Here is a 15084-nt window from a genome sequence, read left to right as displayed (position 1 = left end):
AGAAAAAAGGGGGGAAGGAAAAAAAACCAGCAGGAACTCACAAGACATTGTCGTCTTGCGAAGCAAGCCCATAGGAAATTCGTTTTGCAAAGCACCTCCAAAACGGAAAACTCTTTCGTCTAGCGAGTTTTCCGTCTTGCGAGGCATTCGTCTTGCGGGGCACCACTGTATGAAATATTGTAGGGGAGGGCTGCAGCTCAGCGTCAGAACATCTGCTTTGAATGCAGAAGGTTCCAGCTTCAATCCCCAGCATCTTCTGGGAGGGCCGACAGACAGACCCTGTTATAAAACCCCTGGAGAGCAGCTGCCAGTCTGCATAGGCCGTTCTGAGCTAAATGGACCGGTGGTCTGACTCTGTAATAAGGCAGCTTCCCACGTTCCTCCTCCAATAACTTGTGCCCAGTGTTAGAAACTCAGATATATCAGCTAAGTACCGAAGGGCACCTTCATCCGAGGAATGCCCAGGCACCATTTTTCTTCCAGAGGAGTTTATTCTAATTCTTATTATTAACTTCATTTATATACAGTGGTACCTTGGGTTACATACGCTTCAGGTTACATACACTTCAGGTTACAGACTCCGCTAACCCAGAAATATTACCTCAGGTTAAGAACTTTGCTTCAGGATGAGAACAGAAATTGTGTTCCGGCGGCGCGGTGGCAACTGGAGGCCCCATTAGCTAAAGTGGTGCTTCAGGTTAAGAACAGTTTCAGGTTAAGTACAGACCTCCGGAACGAATTAAGTACTTAACCTGAGGTACCACTGTAGCGCTTTCTATTTTAAAGGGGGGGGATCTCATAGCGGTTTCACAACACATTGAAACACCAAATAAAACAAATTCAAAAAACAAATTCAAGCTTCAAGGAAAGTATTTCAGATCCTTCCCTATGTGGCATATTGCTTTCCCCATATTTATTTACCTACCGTATTTTTCTGTGTATAAGACTAGATTTCCTCCAAAAAAAATTAGGTATAAAATTGGTCTTATACTTGGGTAGTGCTGAGAGGTGTTTTCTTAATTTGGTGTCCCCCCCCCCAATAGGGGACGCCTTATACATGGGGGTGTCTTATACACGGAAAAATACGGTACTTCATCTATACAGCTGCCCCATAGCATAAGGACTCTAGGTGTGTGGTGTAATGGTTAGAGTGCCGGACTAGGACCTGGGAGGCCAGGGTTCAAATCCCCGCTCAGCCATGAAGCTCACTGCCTTGAAGTCAGTCCCAGCCTCCTTTTTACCTACCTCGCAGGGTTGTTGTAGGGATTAACTGAGGCGGGGGGTGAACCATGGGTGGGAGATCAATGCAACGGACAAGCTCTTCTCCTCACCAGCTTAAGAAAGCTGGAGGGGCCAGCCAGATGGAGATGTCAGTCACCCAAAGATCTCCATGTGGTTGCAATTGGACCTGCGCCTGTCGCAAATCGCACCTGCCCGATTTCTAAAATTTCTTGCGACACCGCCAAGATCAACTGCAGTCTACCGGGGGCTCAAGGCACCTCCTGGTTTTCCCGCCTGCCGGTGCAAAAGGGGGGCTGTCCATCACCCGGCAAAACGGAACACAGCCAATGGCTGCTGTTCTGCATTTGGCTTGGCAGGTCACACACATCACTGCTGGCCTAGCACGGGGGTCTCTGGCCCTGCCTCTCCCTCTCTGCACTCCTGCTGCCCGGCTCAGCGAGGAATATTCAATGGCACATTGAGAGGAGGGCCCCTGCATCGGTACACTAGAGAAGCATAACAGATCTGGCTCATGACGCCGTTGTCAGGAAGAATAAAACTGGCCACGCAAGTACTGCTACCAAAGACAGCACAAATCCAAGACTCTGCCGCCCTGTGACTTTCTGCATGCTTTTCCTCACGGCTGAACTTTCAGGTGATAATTGATTCGTGCATAAGAGGTGCTGAGGGTGTCCAGCAGCGGCCAAGACACCTCTGATTGCATTTCCTAGCAGAGATGCCTTTACTGGGAAGGAAGTCTGAGAAATGCTTTACCAGGAAATGTTCCCAAGGAGGTAAATTGTTAACCGAGACACATGCTGCACCCCTTACGGACACTGCACCTGGGGGAGGGGGGTAAGGTGGCCCAACGCTGGATCTGGGCCCAGGAAACATGCCAACGCGGAAAGGATTCTGAGCATGTGCAGGTGGCTGAATTGGTCTCAGGGGCACTAATTCTGTACACTTGACAGATGCACAGACAAGTTGCACAGAACTGCCTATGATCACACACGGAGCTAAACCATAGTTAAAGGCAGTAAACCCTCCATGATACTCTTGTGGAAAAGCTGGTAAAATGTGGAGTGGGCAAGATGGATTTGTAGCTGGTTTACTGACAGAACCCAAACAGGGGGTGCCACACGGTTCTGTTCTGGGCTCGTTGTGGTTTGACGTTTTTATAAATGACTTGGATGAAGTGTGTGTGTGTGTGTGTGTGTGTGTGTGTGTGTGTGTGTGTTTACACACATACAGTGGTACCTCGGGTTAGAGATGCTTCAGGTTACATACGCTTCAGGTTACAGACTCCGCTAACCCAAAATAGTACCTCGGGTTAAGAACTTTGCTGCAGGATGAGAACAGAAATCGTGCTACGGCGGCGCAGCGGCAGCCGGAGGCCCCATTAGCTAAAGTGGTCTTCAGGTTAAGAACAGGCCTCCAGAACGAATTAAGTACTTAACCCGAGGTACCACTGTACGCCCACACCCACACACGTACGTACACCCCCACATATACCTTTAGGATTCAATATGACCTTGCAGAACTGGGCCAAAACTAACACAATGAATGACAAATGTCAGGTTCTGCACTTAGGCAGGAAGAACCGGCTGCACAAATCTAAGATGGCGGACACCTGGCTTGCCAGTAGTACACGTGAAAAGGATCTAGGGGTTTTAGTAGACCACAAGCCGGACATGAGTCAACAGTGTGATGCAGCAGCAAAAAAAGGCTAATGCTATTCTAGGCTACATCAAGAGAAGTATAGCATCCCAATCAAAGGTAGTCATACTACTGCTCTGTTCTGCCTTGGTCAGGCCACACCTGACGTCCTGCGCCCAGTTCTGAGCACCACAATTTAAGAAGGATATTGACAAGCTGGGATGTGTGTGGACCAAGGAGGGCAACAAAGATGGTCAAGGGTGTGGAAATTAAGCCTTATTAGAAACAGGGAGTTGGGTATGCTTAGCCTGGGAGAGACTGAGAGGAGCTTTGATAGCCATCTTCAGATGGCTGCCACATGGGAGATGGGGCAAACATGTTTTCTCCCGCTCCAGAGGGTAGGACCAGAACCAATGGATTTAAGTTACAAGAAAGGAGATTCCAGCTGTACATCAGGAAGCACTTTCTGATGGTAAGAGCTGTTCGAAAGTGGAACGGACACATTAGAAGGTGAGGGACTTTCCTTCCTTGGAGGTTTTTAAGCAGAGGTTGGGTGGCCATGTGTCGTGGATGCTTTAGCTGTCTTGCATTACAGGGGGTTGGACTAGATGACCCTAGGGGTCCCAACTCTACAATTCTATGCCTATAAACAAACCATGGCTAAAGTGCTGGGCTAGCAAATTACGCAAAACCAAGGTTCACTAACTAAGGTTTATTTAAACCATGGTTAAATGTTATGAGCAAACCAGGCCACTATATAATTCCCTGACATTGGTGAGGGCAGGGATGAACCGGAGAAGAACCCAGCTGGATCAGACCAAATGTCCTGTTCTTACAGGGGCCAACCAGATGTCTGTGGGAAGCCTGAAAACAGGACTCGAAAACAGGACCTGCAAGCAACAGAGGCACATGGTCTCTGATAGTGGAGGGAGAAGAGAGTCATCGTAGCCAGAAGCCACAGAAAGCCTTATCCTCAATGCATTTGTTTAACCCCCTTTTAAAGCCATCCAAATTGATGGCCATCGCTACATCTTTTGGGAGGAAATTCCACAGTCTAAACGTGCATTGTGTATAGTTGTAATTTATTCTGTCGGTCCTGAATCTTCTAGCACTCAGTTTCATCGGATGACCCTGGGAGCTACTGTTATGAGGGTGAATCTCCCACCACATGAGGCAGAATCTTATGCACCTCTATCAAGGCCTCTGCTACTTGCCTCCCCCCCCCCAAAACATAAAAAACAAGATTTAATCTTTTGTAGAGGAGTTCCTGCAACCACTTGATCGTTCTGAACACAGAACATAGCCATCGTGGCTAGTAACCACAGGCAGCCTTAAAGGTAAAGGGACCCCTGACCATTAGGTCTAGTCACGGACGACTCTGGGGTTGAAGCGCTGATCTCACTTTATTGGCCAAGGGAGCCGGTGTACAGCTTCCGGGTCATGTGGCCAGCAGGACTAAGCCGCTTCTGGCGAACCAGAGCAGCGCACGGAAACGCCGTTTACCTTCCCGCCGGAGCAGTACCTATTTATCTACTTGCACTTTGACGTGCTTTGGAACTGCTAGGTTGGCAGGAGCAGGGATCGAGCAACGGGAGCTCACCCCGTCGTGGGGATTCGAACCGCCGACCTTCTGATCAGCAAGCCCAAGAGGCTCAGTGGTTTAACCCACAGCGCCACCTGCATCCCATACAGGCATCCTTAGCCTCCATGAATTTGTCCAATCCTGTCTTAAAACCATCCAAGCTGGTGGCCATCACTGAACTATGGCACTTTGTGAAGATGTCCTTCCTTTCATCTGTCCCCAATCTTCCCACGTTCAGCTCCACTGAGTGTTCACAAGTTCTAGAGTTGTTATGGGAGAAGGCCAGAACTTTTTCTCTATGCATTTTCTCCAAACCATGCAAACTGTTATAAACTTCTAGCACCTCTTACTCACCGTTTGTCTAACCTAAAAAAAGCCCCAAACACCGCAACATTGATCATTTTGGCCGCCCTTCTCTGAACCCTTTGCAACTCCGTAATATCCTTTCTGACTTGTCCCAAACTGCACACAATATTCCAAGAGCAGTCACACCATAGACTTAGAACGACGGCATCTGTGTAGCGGCAACCTTCTTCTCAACCTCTTTCCTAACAATCCCTAACATGGAATTTGCCTTTCCCACAGCTGATGCACACCGGGTCGACATCTCCACCGAGCTACCGTCAAGGACCCAGCTCTGCAATTCTTCAATTCTATGACCCGTTCCCGGCAACAGGAGCAAACCTCAGGCAGTGCAGAGGCTACGAAGTCCACATGGAAATAGTATTGCAGCCACACAAAGGCGTGGGCCACATCAACTTTCCAAACAAGTCCCTGCAAGTTACCAAGCCAGAAAAAAAGCCACCAGGCCATTTTTGTAAGCCGCTCTGGGCACAGCAACCTCAGCTCACCTGCTAAGAGTGGAAGCTGGCCTATCAGGGCAAATGGGGCACTGACCGCAGTCATTCCCCACCTGCCTGTGGTCTTACATATATAACCAGTAAGGGGGCAGCTCTGGCCGTCATCGTCTCCGACTCCTAGTTTCTCTCACTTCTGCCCCACCAGTCCCTTTGGAAATCTGCCACCGCTGCTAGGCAGTCCTCAGAGAAGCTACTGCAGCCTCTCTCTTCCCAACTCTGAAATGGGAACCATATTCCTCCTATTGCACTGAGGAACAGGCAGGCACAGAAAGCAGCCTGCAGACCTCTCAGCACTTTGTCAATGTTAATTACAGCCAGTCCCCAAACCCAGGAAATAACGCAAAAGAGCTCCATAACTTATGGTTACCGAAGAGCACATTCTGCATTCCCCCAGCCAGATGCCGTCAGGCCACATGAGAAGAGTTTGCTGGGTCAGGCCAATGGCCCATACTGGACTAGGTGGGTCACTGGCCTGATCCAGGAGGCTATTCTTATAGATACAGCATCCTGTTATCAGAGCGGCCACCCAGACGCTGCTGGGAAACCTACGATAGGGACGCAAACCCAAGAGCGCTCACACCTGCCATGATGTCCAGCATGGGATATTCGGAAACATAACTGCCTCTGACTATGGAGACTGTTGCATAGCCATTGTGGCTAGTAGCCATGATCTGGTCGAGGCTTTAAAAAAGCACAATTAGGAAGACTTTCCATGTCACTTGACTGGTGTTGGGCCTAGGAAGACAAACGCTTCTTGTTACTCTAGAGGCAAAGCAGGCCCAATTTTTATTTTAAAAAATATTCTTTGTACGCCTTCTAAGGAGAAGCACTGTCCCACACAGTCACCCACACCCTCCCTTCACCTTCACCCCCCCCCCGGGCACCTACCTCCTCTAACTCATCCTTGGCATCCAAGCTGGTGTAGATCAGCAATTTCCCTCCACCTCCTCCTCCTGTGGTTGCTGCACCCCCTTTCCCCTTCTCCATAGCAGGTGGGGGTGGGGTGGGGAAGACACCCCCTTGCTCCCTCTCTCTCTCTCTCTCTCTCTCTCCCTTACCAAAGTGGGGCGGGGGGTGAGATCAATGGGGAAGCCCCACACTCACCCCCCCTGGACTTTCCTCAGTGCCCTATTTGGAGGCAGGGGGAGAGAAACAGATGTGGGGAGGGGGGCTAAGGGGCAGGGGGATTAGCTATGGGGCAGGTGGAACCGACTCTCTATTTAAAGTCACCACCACAACACACAACCTGTGATAGGTGCCCCACTATTTAAGGGGAGCACTTTGTGGGGGGTGAGGAGCGGGGGGGACTTTTAAGTCTCCCCCCCCAAAAAAAAAACCTATTGTGGGGAGTGGGGGATCCCTGCAGCTCCGAATTTGGAGGGGATACTTTTGCTTGACCAATGAAACTCTAAAGGGAAAAAAGTGGTCAGACTTGAGTGGGGGTTAAGTGGGGAGGTGAGTTGGGGGGGGCCCTCTCCTAGCTCTGAGGGGCGGGGCATAAGGAGTGGGAGGGGGTCTTCTGGGGGCGGGGCTTGAGTCCCAGGGGGCGGGGCTTGGGGCAGCTAAGGGTGGAGGCGAGGGGTGACACTCTTTTTATAGGCGTGTCTCTCTTTCAGGGACAAATTTTAAAAAATAAAAAGGTGAGGGGGGGATATATATAGAGATAGGGGTGGGGGGGAGTCTCTGCTCCGGTGGGGGGTAGGGAGGGGGGAGCGTGCGCGCCTCCTCGCCCCCCACCACCCAGCCGCACAAGACCGGAAGTCGGTGCTTTGGGATGAGCGAGTGTGTGAAGGGAACGGGCGGAGGAAGAAGCGCAGCCCTCCAGCACAACCGGAAGGGCCCGCCTCTCCTCCTGCCTCGTCTTCGCCCTCGACCTATCAGGGGCCAGGGAGGCCGGTGAGTGGCAGGAGCCGTCCCAGCGGGCCAATGATTGGGAGTTCGGGCGGGGAGGAGGAGGAGGAGGGGAGGCTTGGAGTCTGGCCCCAACCTCTAAGCAGAGGAAAGACTTATTAAAAAAGTGCAGAGTAACACGGCTGTTTGTCGCTTCCGGGTTGGCTTCTTGCGAGGCCTCCTGGTTCAAAGGCTCTTGTTCGGGGGTGGGGAAGAGCAGAAGTAAGCGCTCTGTTCATTGGGTGGGAGAACGGCCGGGCAATGGTAGCCTGGCTGCTATTGGGCAGCAGCAACCGGGTGTACTTCTGGCCCCCGCCTTTCCACAAGACAAGGAATTGGTTTTTCTTTTTTAGGATGTCCTGCCTCTTACTCGGAGTAAGCCCACTGAAGATAATGGATTTATGCAGGCCCACACCTTTCGCTTTTAAACACCGCCTCCAAAAAAGAACTGTAGTTTACTACCTACAAAGCTACAATTCCCAGCACCCTTGAAAAACTATAGTTCCCAGGATTACTTGGAGGAAATAATGCCGTTTTAAAAGGATGGTGTGTGCGTACCATTAAAGCACCACGATGATGATTTAAACAAGCATGGCTTCCTCTGAAAGAGTCCCAGGCGCCATGGTTTCGTTGAGGGTGCTGGGAATTGTAGCTTTGTTGTGGGCAAACTACAGTTCCCCGGACTCTTGGGGAAGCTGCGCTTTAAATGTACATAGCGGAGCAAACCCATGGAAACCAACAGACCAAAGTTACCATGCCCATTGACTTCAGCTCTTGAGGTCTGATAGCTGATGTTAGCTATCGCCTTATTCTGTTCTCATGCTACACGACAGCAATGACCATTCACATGCCAAAGAAAAAATAAAAAAAATTCCTTACAGTAGCACATCTGTAACTGATGCCAAAGAAAGAAAGGGCAGGTACACATATTTAAATAAATAAATAAGTGGGGATTTATTTATGTGCTACTCGGTCGTAATTTGAGCTGGTTTTCGCTTTGAAACTTTAGAATAATTGCCCTGAAGACTGCCAAGGCCAATACTTATAATTATGCCCACGTAATAGGTTCAAAGGGACGCGGGTGGCACTGTGGGTTAAACCACAGAGCCTAGGACTTGCCGATCAGAAGGTCGGCGGTTTGAATCCCCGCGAGGGGGTGAGCTCCCGTTGCTCGGTCCCTGCTCCTGCCAACCTAGCAGTTCGAAAGCACACCGGTGCAAGTAGATAAATAGGTACCGCTCTGGCGGGAAGGTAAACGGCGTTTCCGTGCGCTTCTCTGGTTCGCCAGAAGCGGCTTAGTCATGCTGACCACATGACCCGGAAGCTGTACGTTGGCTCCCTCGGCCACTAAAGCGAGATGAGTGCTGCAACCCCAGAGTCTGCCGCAACTGGACCTAATGGTCAGGGGTCCCTTTACCTTTAATAGGTTCAAAGTGGAAGGCACCAAAGAGAGATAGAGAGACGACAGCCTGGCAGGGTAGTTCCCACATGGTTAATATTGCAGTTACAGGTGAGGCTGAGACAATAACCCTGACATGTACTCCAGTCATGCTGCCTCATCCAGAATGCGGCAGCTAGACTGGTGACTGGGGGCGGCCGCCGAGACCACATAACACTGGTCTTGAAAGACCTACATTGGCTCCCAGTACGTTTCCGAGCACAATTCAAAGTGCTGGTGTTGACCTTTAAAGCCCTAAACGGCTTCGGCCCAGTATACCTGAAGGAGCGTCTCCACCCCCATCGTTCTGCCCGGACACTGAGGTCCAGCGTCGAGGGCCTTCTGGCGGTTCCCTCATTGCGAGAAGCGAAGCTACAGGGAACCAGGCAGAGGGCCTTTTCGGTGGTGGCGCCCGCCCTGTGGAATGCCCTCCCATCGGATGTCAAGGTGATGGACTACCTGACATTCAGAAGACATCTTAAGGCGGCCCTATTCAGGGAAGCTTTTAATGTATAATAATAATAATAATAATAATAATAATAATAATAATAATAATAATAATTTATTTATACCCCGCCCTCCCCAGCCAAGGCCGGGCTCAGAGCGGCTTACAAGCAATAATAAAAACAAGATGAGTGATTACAACTTAAAAACAAAAATAAAATACAACATTAAAATAATGGAACATTAAAATATTAAAATGGAGCCTCATTGCAGGAGAAGGAAAAGAAAAAAGAAAAAGGGGGCGGAGGGAATCAAATTGGCTCCAATCCAAAGGCCAGGCGGAACAACTCTGTCTTACAGGCCCTGCGGAAAGAGATCAGATCCTGCAGGGCCCTGGTCTCATGAGACAGAGCATTCCACCAAGTTGGGGCCAGTGCTGAAAAGGCCCTGGCTCTGGTTGAAGCCAATCTAACTTCTAATAATGTATGATATTTTAGTGTTTTTTGGTTTCTGTGGAAGCCGCCCAGAGTGGCTGGGGAAACCCAGCCAGATGGGCGGGGTACAAATAATAAATTATTATTATTATTATTATTCATATACAATATGAGGGAGAGATTTACAACAACTTTGCTGTGTATTCCCCAAAGTCGCAGCACAATCCTTTCCATGCCTTCTCCGGAGTTCAGCCCCACTGAGTTCAATGAGGCCTACCTTGCAGGACTGTCATTATATAGAATCATAGAATCTTAGAGCTGAAAGGGACTCCAAGGGTCATCTAGTCCAACCCCCTGCGATGCGGGAATCTCAGCTAAAGTATCCGTGACGGATGGCCATCTAACCTCTGCTTAAAAGGTCCACCACCTCTGAAGGGAGATGATGTTTAAAAGTCTAGCTTGGACAGCATTTTAAAATAGGGCATTATTATGCATGAAACATATACAGCGGTATCTGTCCAATTTTGTGTAGATTGGGTGGTTTGGAAATTCCGCCCCATGCAAAAAATAAATCCGCTTTTCTGACTGCGGTAGAATTTAGCCAGAAGAAAATCCACAGCGAACCCGGAAGCTAGAACGCGAGGGCTTGTGTATTCGACTCTTCATTTTCTTAAGTCTATATGGGGAAAAGGGGAAAGGAAGGGTGGGGGCGGCGCGAGGCAAAGCAGCCCAACGGCAGCGCGACTCGAGGCCTAAGGCGCTCTTGGTGTCCCTCCCGTCTTGCGCAGGCGCAATCGTGGCTCGGCCTCAGCGGCCCTCCTCCCGCTCTTGCTTCTGGACGGGCTTCGAGTAGCGAGGCGCTCACCCCGTCGCAGTGCTCCCTCGCGCATGCGCCCTCCGCATCTTGAGTCGGCGGCTTGGTTTTCCCGCGCTGTCCGGCGAAGGCCCCTCCCTCCCCGCCTCTTCCTCTGAGGGCGCCCGTTGGGCCTCGTCGTCCTCCTTGGCCTCTTTTATAAGTACTCCAAAGTAACTCCCCACGAAAACAAAGAGTGCCGTGCGTGCTTACTCCCGAGTAAGTTGCGCTCGGAGGTCACAGGTGTGAGGAAAGGTTTGGCCGCAGGTTGTTGCTCAACTACAACACCCATCAGCCCCTGCGAGCGCGGCCAATGGCAAGGGATGATGGGAGATGTAGTTCCGCGACGCCTGGAGGGTCAAAGTTTCGCCACACCTGACAGTTGACATCTTTTTATTTTATTTATTTCACAATATTCATATCCTGCCTGATTCTTTAAAAAAACCCAACACACACACACCCCAAAGTGGTTTGCAGAAAGAATAAAACAATAAAATTATAATAATAAAAACATTCAGAAAATTAAAAACTAGCAATGAGCTAAAAACAACACATCTAGGTAGGCTTGTGCTTGCCTAAACAAAAACGTTTTTTGCAGGTACCGAAAATAGTACAGTGAAGTTGCCTGCCTAGTGTCAATGGGCAGGGAGTTCCAAAGTGTAGACTCCACCACACTAAAAGACTGGATTCTTACTGATGCAGAATAGGTATGCGGAACAACGCCAGTTGCACCGATTGAAGTGGTCAAGTGGGCATTGCTAAGTTGTGGGTGAACATATCAGGCAACACAGTGATTCTTCAAACAGCTCTTGTTTATTCACAGAACAGAACTGAACTGAAGGGTTCATCCAGCCTGCTTCTATAGAGCTCCACTACAACGCAACTGTAACAACTTTCTGTAACTATCCAATCACTGAACGTCACTTTCAATTCCTTATTTGCATATGTGGACCTGAGTGAAAACTATCTACAGTATCCCGTTGCTGGCCCAGGGTGAGAACTTCAGTACATAACAGGCATGCCATGGGGCAAGGCAATCTTGCAAGTTGTATTTTTATAATAATTTTTATTACGTTTTTTTTCCAAATTACAGATAAAAAAGAAAGAACATAGACAGTAGAAAGAAAGAAAAAACAGAAAATCTCAACCATTTCAACAACTTATTTCAAATTTCTGTCGGGCTTCCCCACATCTCCCACATAATGCATTCTTGACAATAAAATTATCAGCAAATTATAACCTTGTTTCATGTGTTTCTTTTTACTTACAATTGCAGTTTAAGTTTAAATCTCTTGCTTTCCATTTACTTTTAAAATATAACATATTGTCATTTTTACCCATTTAAACCTTGATTCTTTCATAAAAATTATCCAATTTCTTATATAAACCATTTTTGTTGCTGGGGCTGATATTCCAAATCATACGGCACCTTAAGATTCATATAACTTATAATACTTTTGCAAATAGTCCTTAAATTTACACCAATCCTCCTCCATTGCTTCTTCTCCCAAATCTCGGATCCTTGCAGTCATCTCGGCTAGTTCCATGTAGTTCATCAGTTGCGTCTGCCAGTCCTCCAGTGTGGGCAAATCTTGAGTCTTCCAATGCTTAGCGATAAGAATCCTTGCTGCAGTAGTAGCATACATAAAAAGAGTTCTATCCTTCTTTAACACCTTCTGGCCGACAATGCCCAAGAGGAATGCCTCTGGTCTCTTAGGGAAAGTGTATTTAAACACCTTTTTTAACTCGTTGTATATCATTTCCCAAAAGGCCTTCACTCTTGGACAGGTCCACCAGAGGTGAAAGAATGTCCCTTCAGCCTCCTTACATTTCCAGCATTTATTATCGGACAAATGGTAGATCTTAGCAGGCAATCTTGTAAGTTGTAAAGGGCTTTGTGTACTCCAGGTCAGACCTCACCTGGAGTACTGTGTCCAGTTCTGGGCACCACAGTTCAAGAAGGACACTGACAAACTGGAACGTGTCCAGAGGAGGGCAACCAAAATGGTCAAAGGCCTGGAAACGATGCCTTATGAGGAACGGCTAAGGGAGCTGGGCATGTTTAGCCTGGAGAAGAGGAGGTTAAGGGGTGATATGATAGCCATGTTCAAATATATAAAAGGATGTCACATAGAGGAGGGAGAAAGGTTGTTTTCTGCTGCTCCAGAGAAGCGGACACGGAGCAATGGATCCAAACTACAAGAAAGAAGATTCCACCTAAACATTAGGAAGAACTTCCTGACAGTAAGAGCTGTTCGGCAGTGGAATTTGCTGCCAAGGAGTGTGGTGGAGTCTCCTACTTTGGAGGTCTTTAAGCAGAGGCTTGACAACCATATGTCAGGAGTGCTCTGATGGTGTTTCCTGCTTGGCAGGGGGTTGGACTTGATGGCCCTTGTGGTCTCTTCCAACTCTATGATTCTATGATTCTACTAATGGTAACACCTTGAACTTGCCCCGGTTGCAAAACACCAAGCAGTGCAGATCTCTGAGCAGAGGTTTTAGATCCTGACAAGGTTCCTCGCTCCGGTCAGCAATCATGCCGCAGCATTCTGCCCTAGCTGTAGCTTCCATATGAAGCACAAGGGAAGCCCCACATAGAGCGCATTGCAATAATCCAGTCTTGAAGCAACCACAATTTAATAGCAACAAAATATATATATAGCTCAGAGACAGCTTCTGGTTATGGGCATATAATGCAGATTTTCATCATCACAATTTTTTTGAAGCAAACGAACAAATGGTGTACTAACTTACCGTGAAATGTGGTGTGACTTTCTTACAGATCTCATTATATTAAAGAAAGTATATAATGTAACTATGTACTGAATACAGACAACAATGGCAATAAAGGGCAATCATCGCGCCTTGTTCCTCTTTAAATCTTGGTGGCGTACACTAGAATCACAGAATTGTAGAGCTGAGAGTCATCTGTTTCAAACCCCTGCAATGCGGGTCTCTCAGCTAAGAATCCCTGACAGGTGAGCATCCGAACTCTGTTTAAAAACCTCCAACGAAGGAGATTCCACTCTTCACAGCTGAACAGCTCTAACCCTCAGAAAGTTCTTGCCAACGTTTAGTCAGAATCTCCATCCTTGCCATTTGAATCCATCTATTTGAGTTCTACTCTCTGGAGCAGCTGAAAGCAGTCTTGCTCCACCATCCATGTGACAGATCTTCACATATCTGAAGTTAGCCATTGTATCATTTCATAGTCTTCTCCAGGCCAGAACACCGTGTTGGAATAAAGCAAGCATATCAACCCATTTTTCAAAAGCACCTCCTAAATATTCTTGGTAAAAAAAATCTGATTCTGTCAAAGGCTTTCTCTGCACCTAAAAAGAGGAAGATTGGACGGTCCCCGCCACCTCATTTTGGGCATATCTCGATAAAATCTGTAGCTTTCCTGACATGCTGATCGTCGTTTTCCGTTCCTTATAAAGCCTTCTGGTCTCGTTCTACATATCTCTGGATTTATTTAGCCTCTTTGCTAATATAGCGCTCCGTATATCTGCATCCTGGTTTATTGGGGAGATTGGCCTACGAGGCCGTGGGATTGTCATAACTTTTCCTGCCTTTGAAAGCACCTTTACGACTGCCTCTGACCACAACCTGGGAAGTTTTCCCAATTTGCAAGGACTCGTTTATCATCCTTACATAGCATGCTATAATTTTGTCTGAGACAGTTATATAAAACTTGGCTGCCACCCCTGATTGACATATTTCTGTCTCTAAGTCAAACCACATTCGTGGCTTAAAAGCCAAACAGAAAACGAGATGTCGAATAAGCAAGGTGTTTCCTTCAAGGAGCTCCAAGTGGTATATGCCCTTCCTCTTTTATCTTCACAACAATCCTTTAAGGGAGTTTAGGAGTGCCTTTGTGCCAGTGGCGTAGCGGGGGGGTGCAGGGGGGGCCGGCCGCACCGGCCGCAACATCTGGGGGTTAGGGTTAGGGGGCGCAAATCCACAGGTTAGGGGGCGCAAATCGATGGGTTAGGGGCGCAAATTACTTGCCTTGCCCCGGGTGCTGACAACCCACGCTACGCCACTGCTTTGTGCCTGGGTTTCATACAGGCATCTGGTTGGACGCAGTGAGATGTTGCTCACTAGATGATCCAGAAAGCTCTTCCAAAGTTCGTAAAATGGGCCCAAGGCTTCACACAATCAGATTCATGAGATGAGTAGGAATTTGAACACAGGTCTGCCAAGTTCTTAGTCCAACACATGATCCACTTGACATATCTGCAGATCAGCCTTCCTCACCTGGTACCATCTAGATGTTAAGAACACAAGAAGAGCCTGCTAGATAAGACCAACGGCCCATCGAAGAAGAAGAAGAGGAGGAGGAGGAAGAGTTTGGATTTGATATCCTGCTTTATCACTACCCTAAGGAGTCTCAAAGCGGCTACCATTCTCCTTTCCCTTCCTCCCCCACAACAAACACTCTGTGAGGTGAGTGGGGCTGAGAGACTTCAAAGAAATGTGACTGGCCCAAGGTCACCCAGCAGCTGCATGTGGAGGAGCGGGGAAGCGAACCCGGTTCACCAGATTACAAGTCCACTGCTCTGAACCACTACGCCACACTGGCTCTCTACTGTAGTCCACCCTCCTGTTCTCACAGGGGCCAAGCAGATACCTGTGGGAAACGCATAATCAGGACCCACAAGAGCGCTCTCCCTTCCTATGGTTTCCAGCAAGTGGTATGCAGA

At 48.4% G+C, this 15084-nt stretch overlaps 1 protein-coding gene across 2 annotated transcripts in view; it reads right to left on the bottom strand.

Moving 5' to 3' along the window:
• INTS3 (integrator complex subunit 3) overlaps window positions 1-6998 on the bottom strand; it is a 93922-nt gene extending 86924 nt beyond the window's left edge. Inside the window, exon 1 of one of the 2 annotated variants that reach the window (XM_081173506.1) lies at window positions 6208-6998. In XM_081173506.1, the coding sequence (XP_081029632.1) occupies window positions 6208-6306 (99 nt within the window). In that variant the 5' untranslated portion in view covers window positions 6307-6998. The remainder of the gene's footprint in view (window positions 1-6207) is intronic. The other variant, XM_081173505.1, reaches the window with a different exon arrangement.
• Between the last annotated feature and the right edge of the window lie 8086 nt (window positions 6999-15084).

This window comes from Podarcis bocagei (genome assembly GCF_964188305.1).
Source record: "Podarcis bocagei genome assembly, chromosome: 16".
NCBI lineage: Eukaryota > Metazoa > Chordata > Lepidosauria > Squamata > Lacertidae > Podarcis > Podarcis bocagei.
Note: the sequence above shows the minus strand (reverse complement) of the source record. Positions and strands in the feature narration are given on the sequence as shown.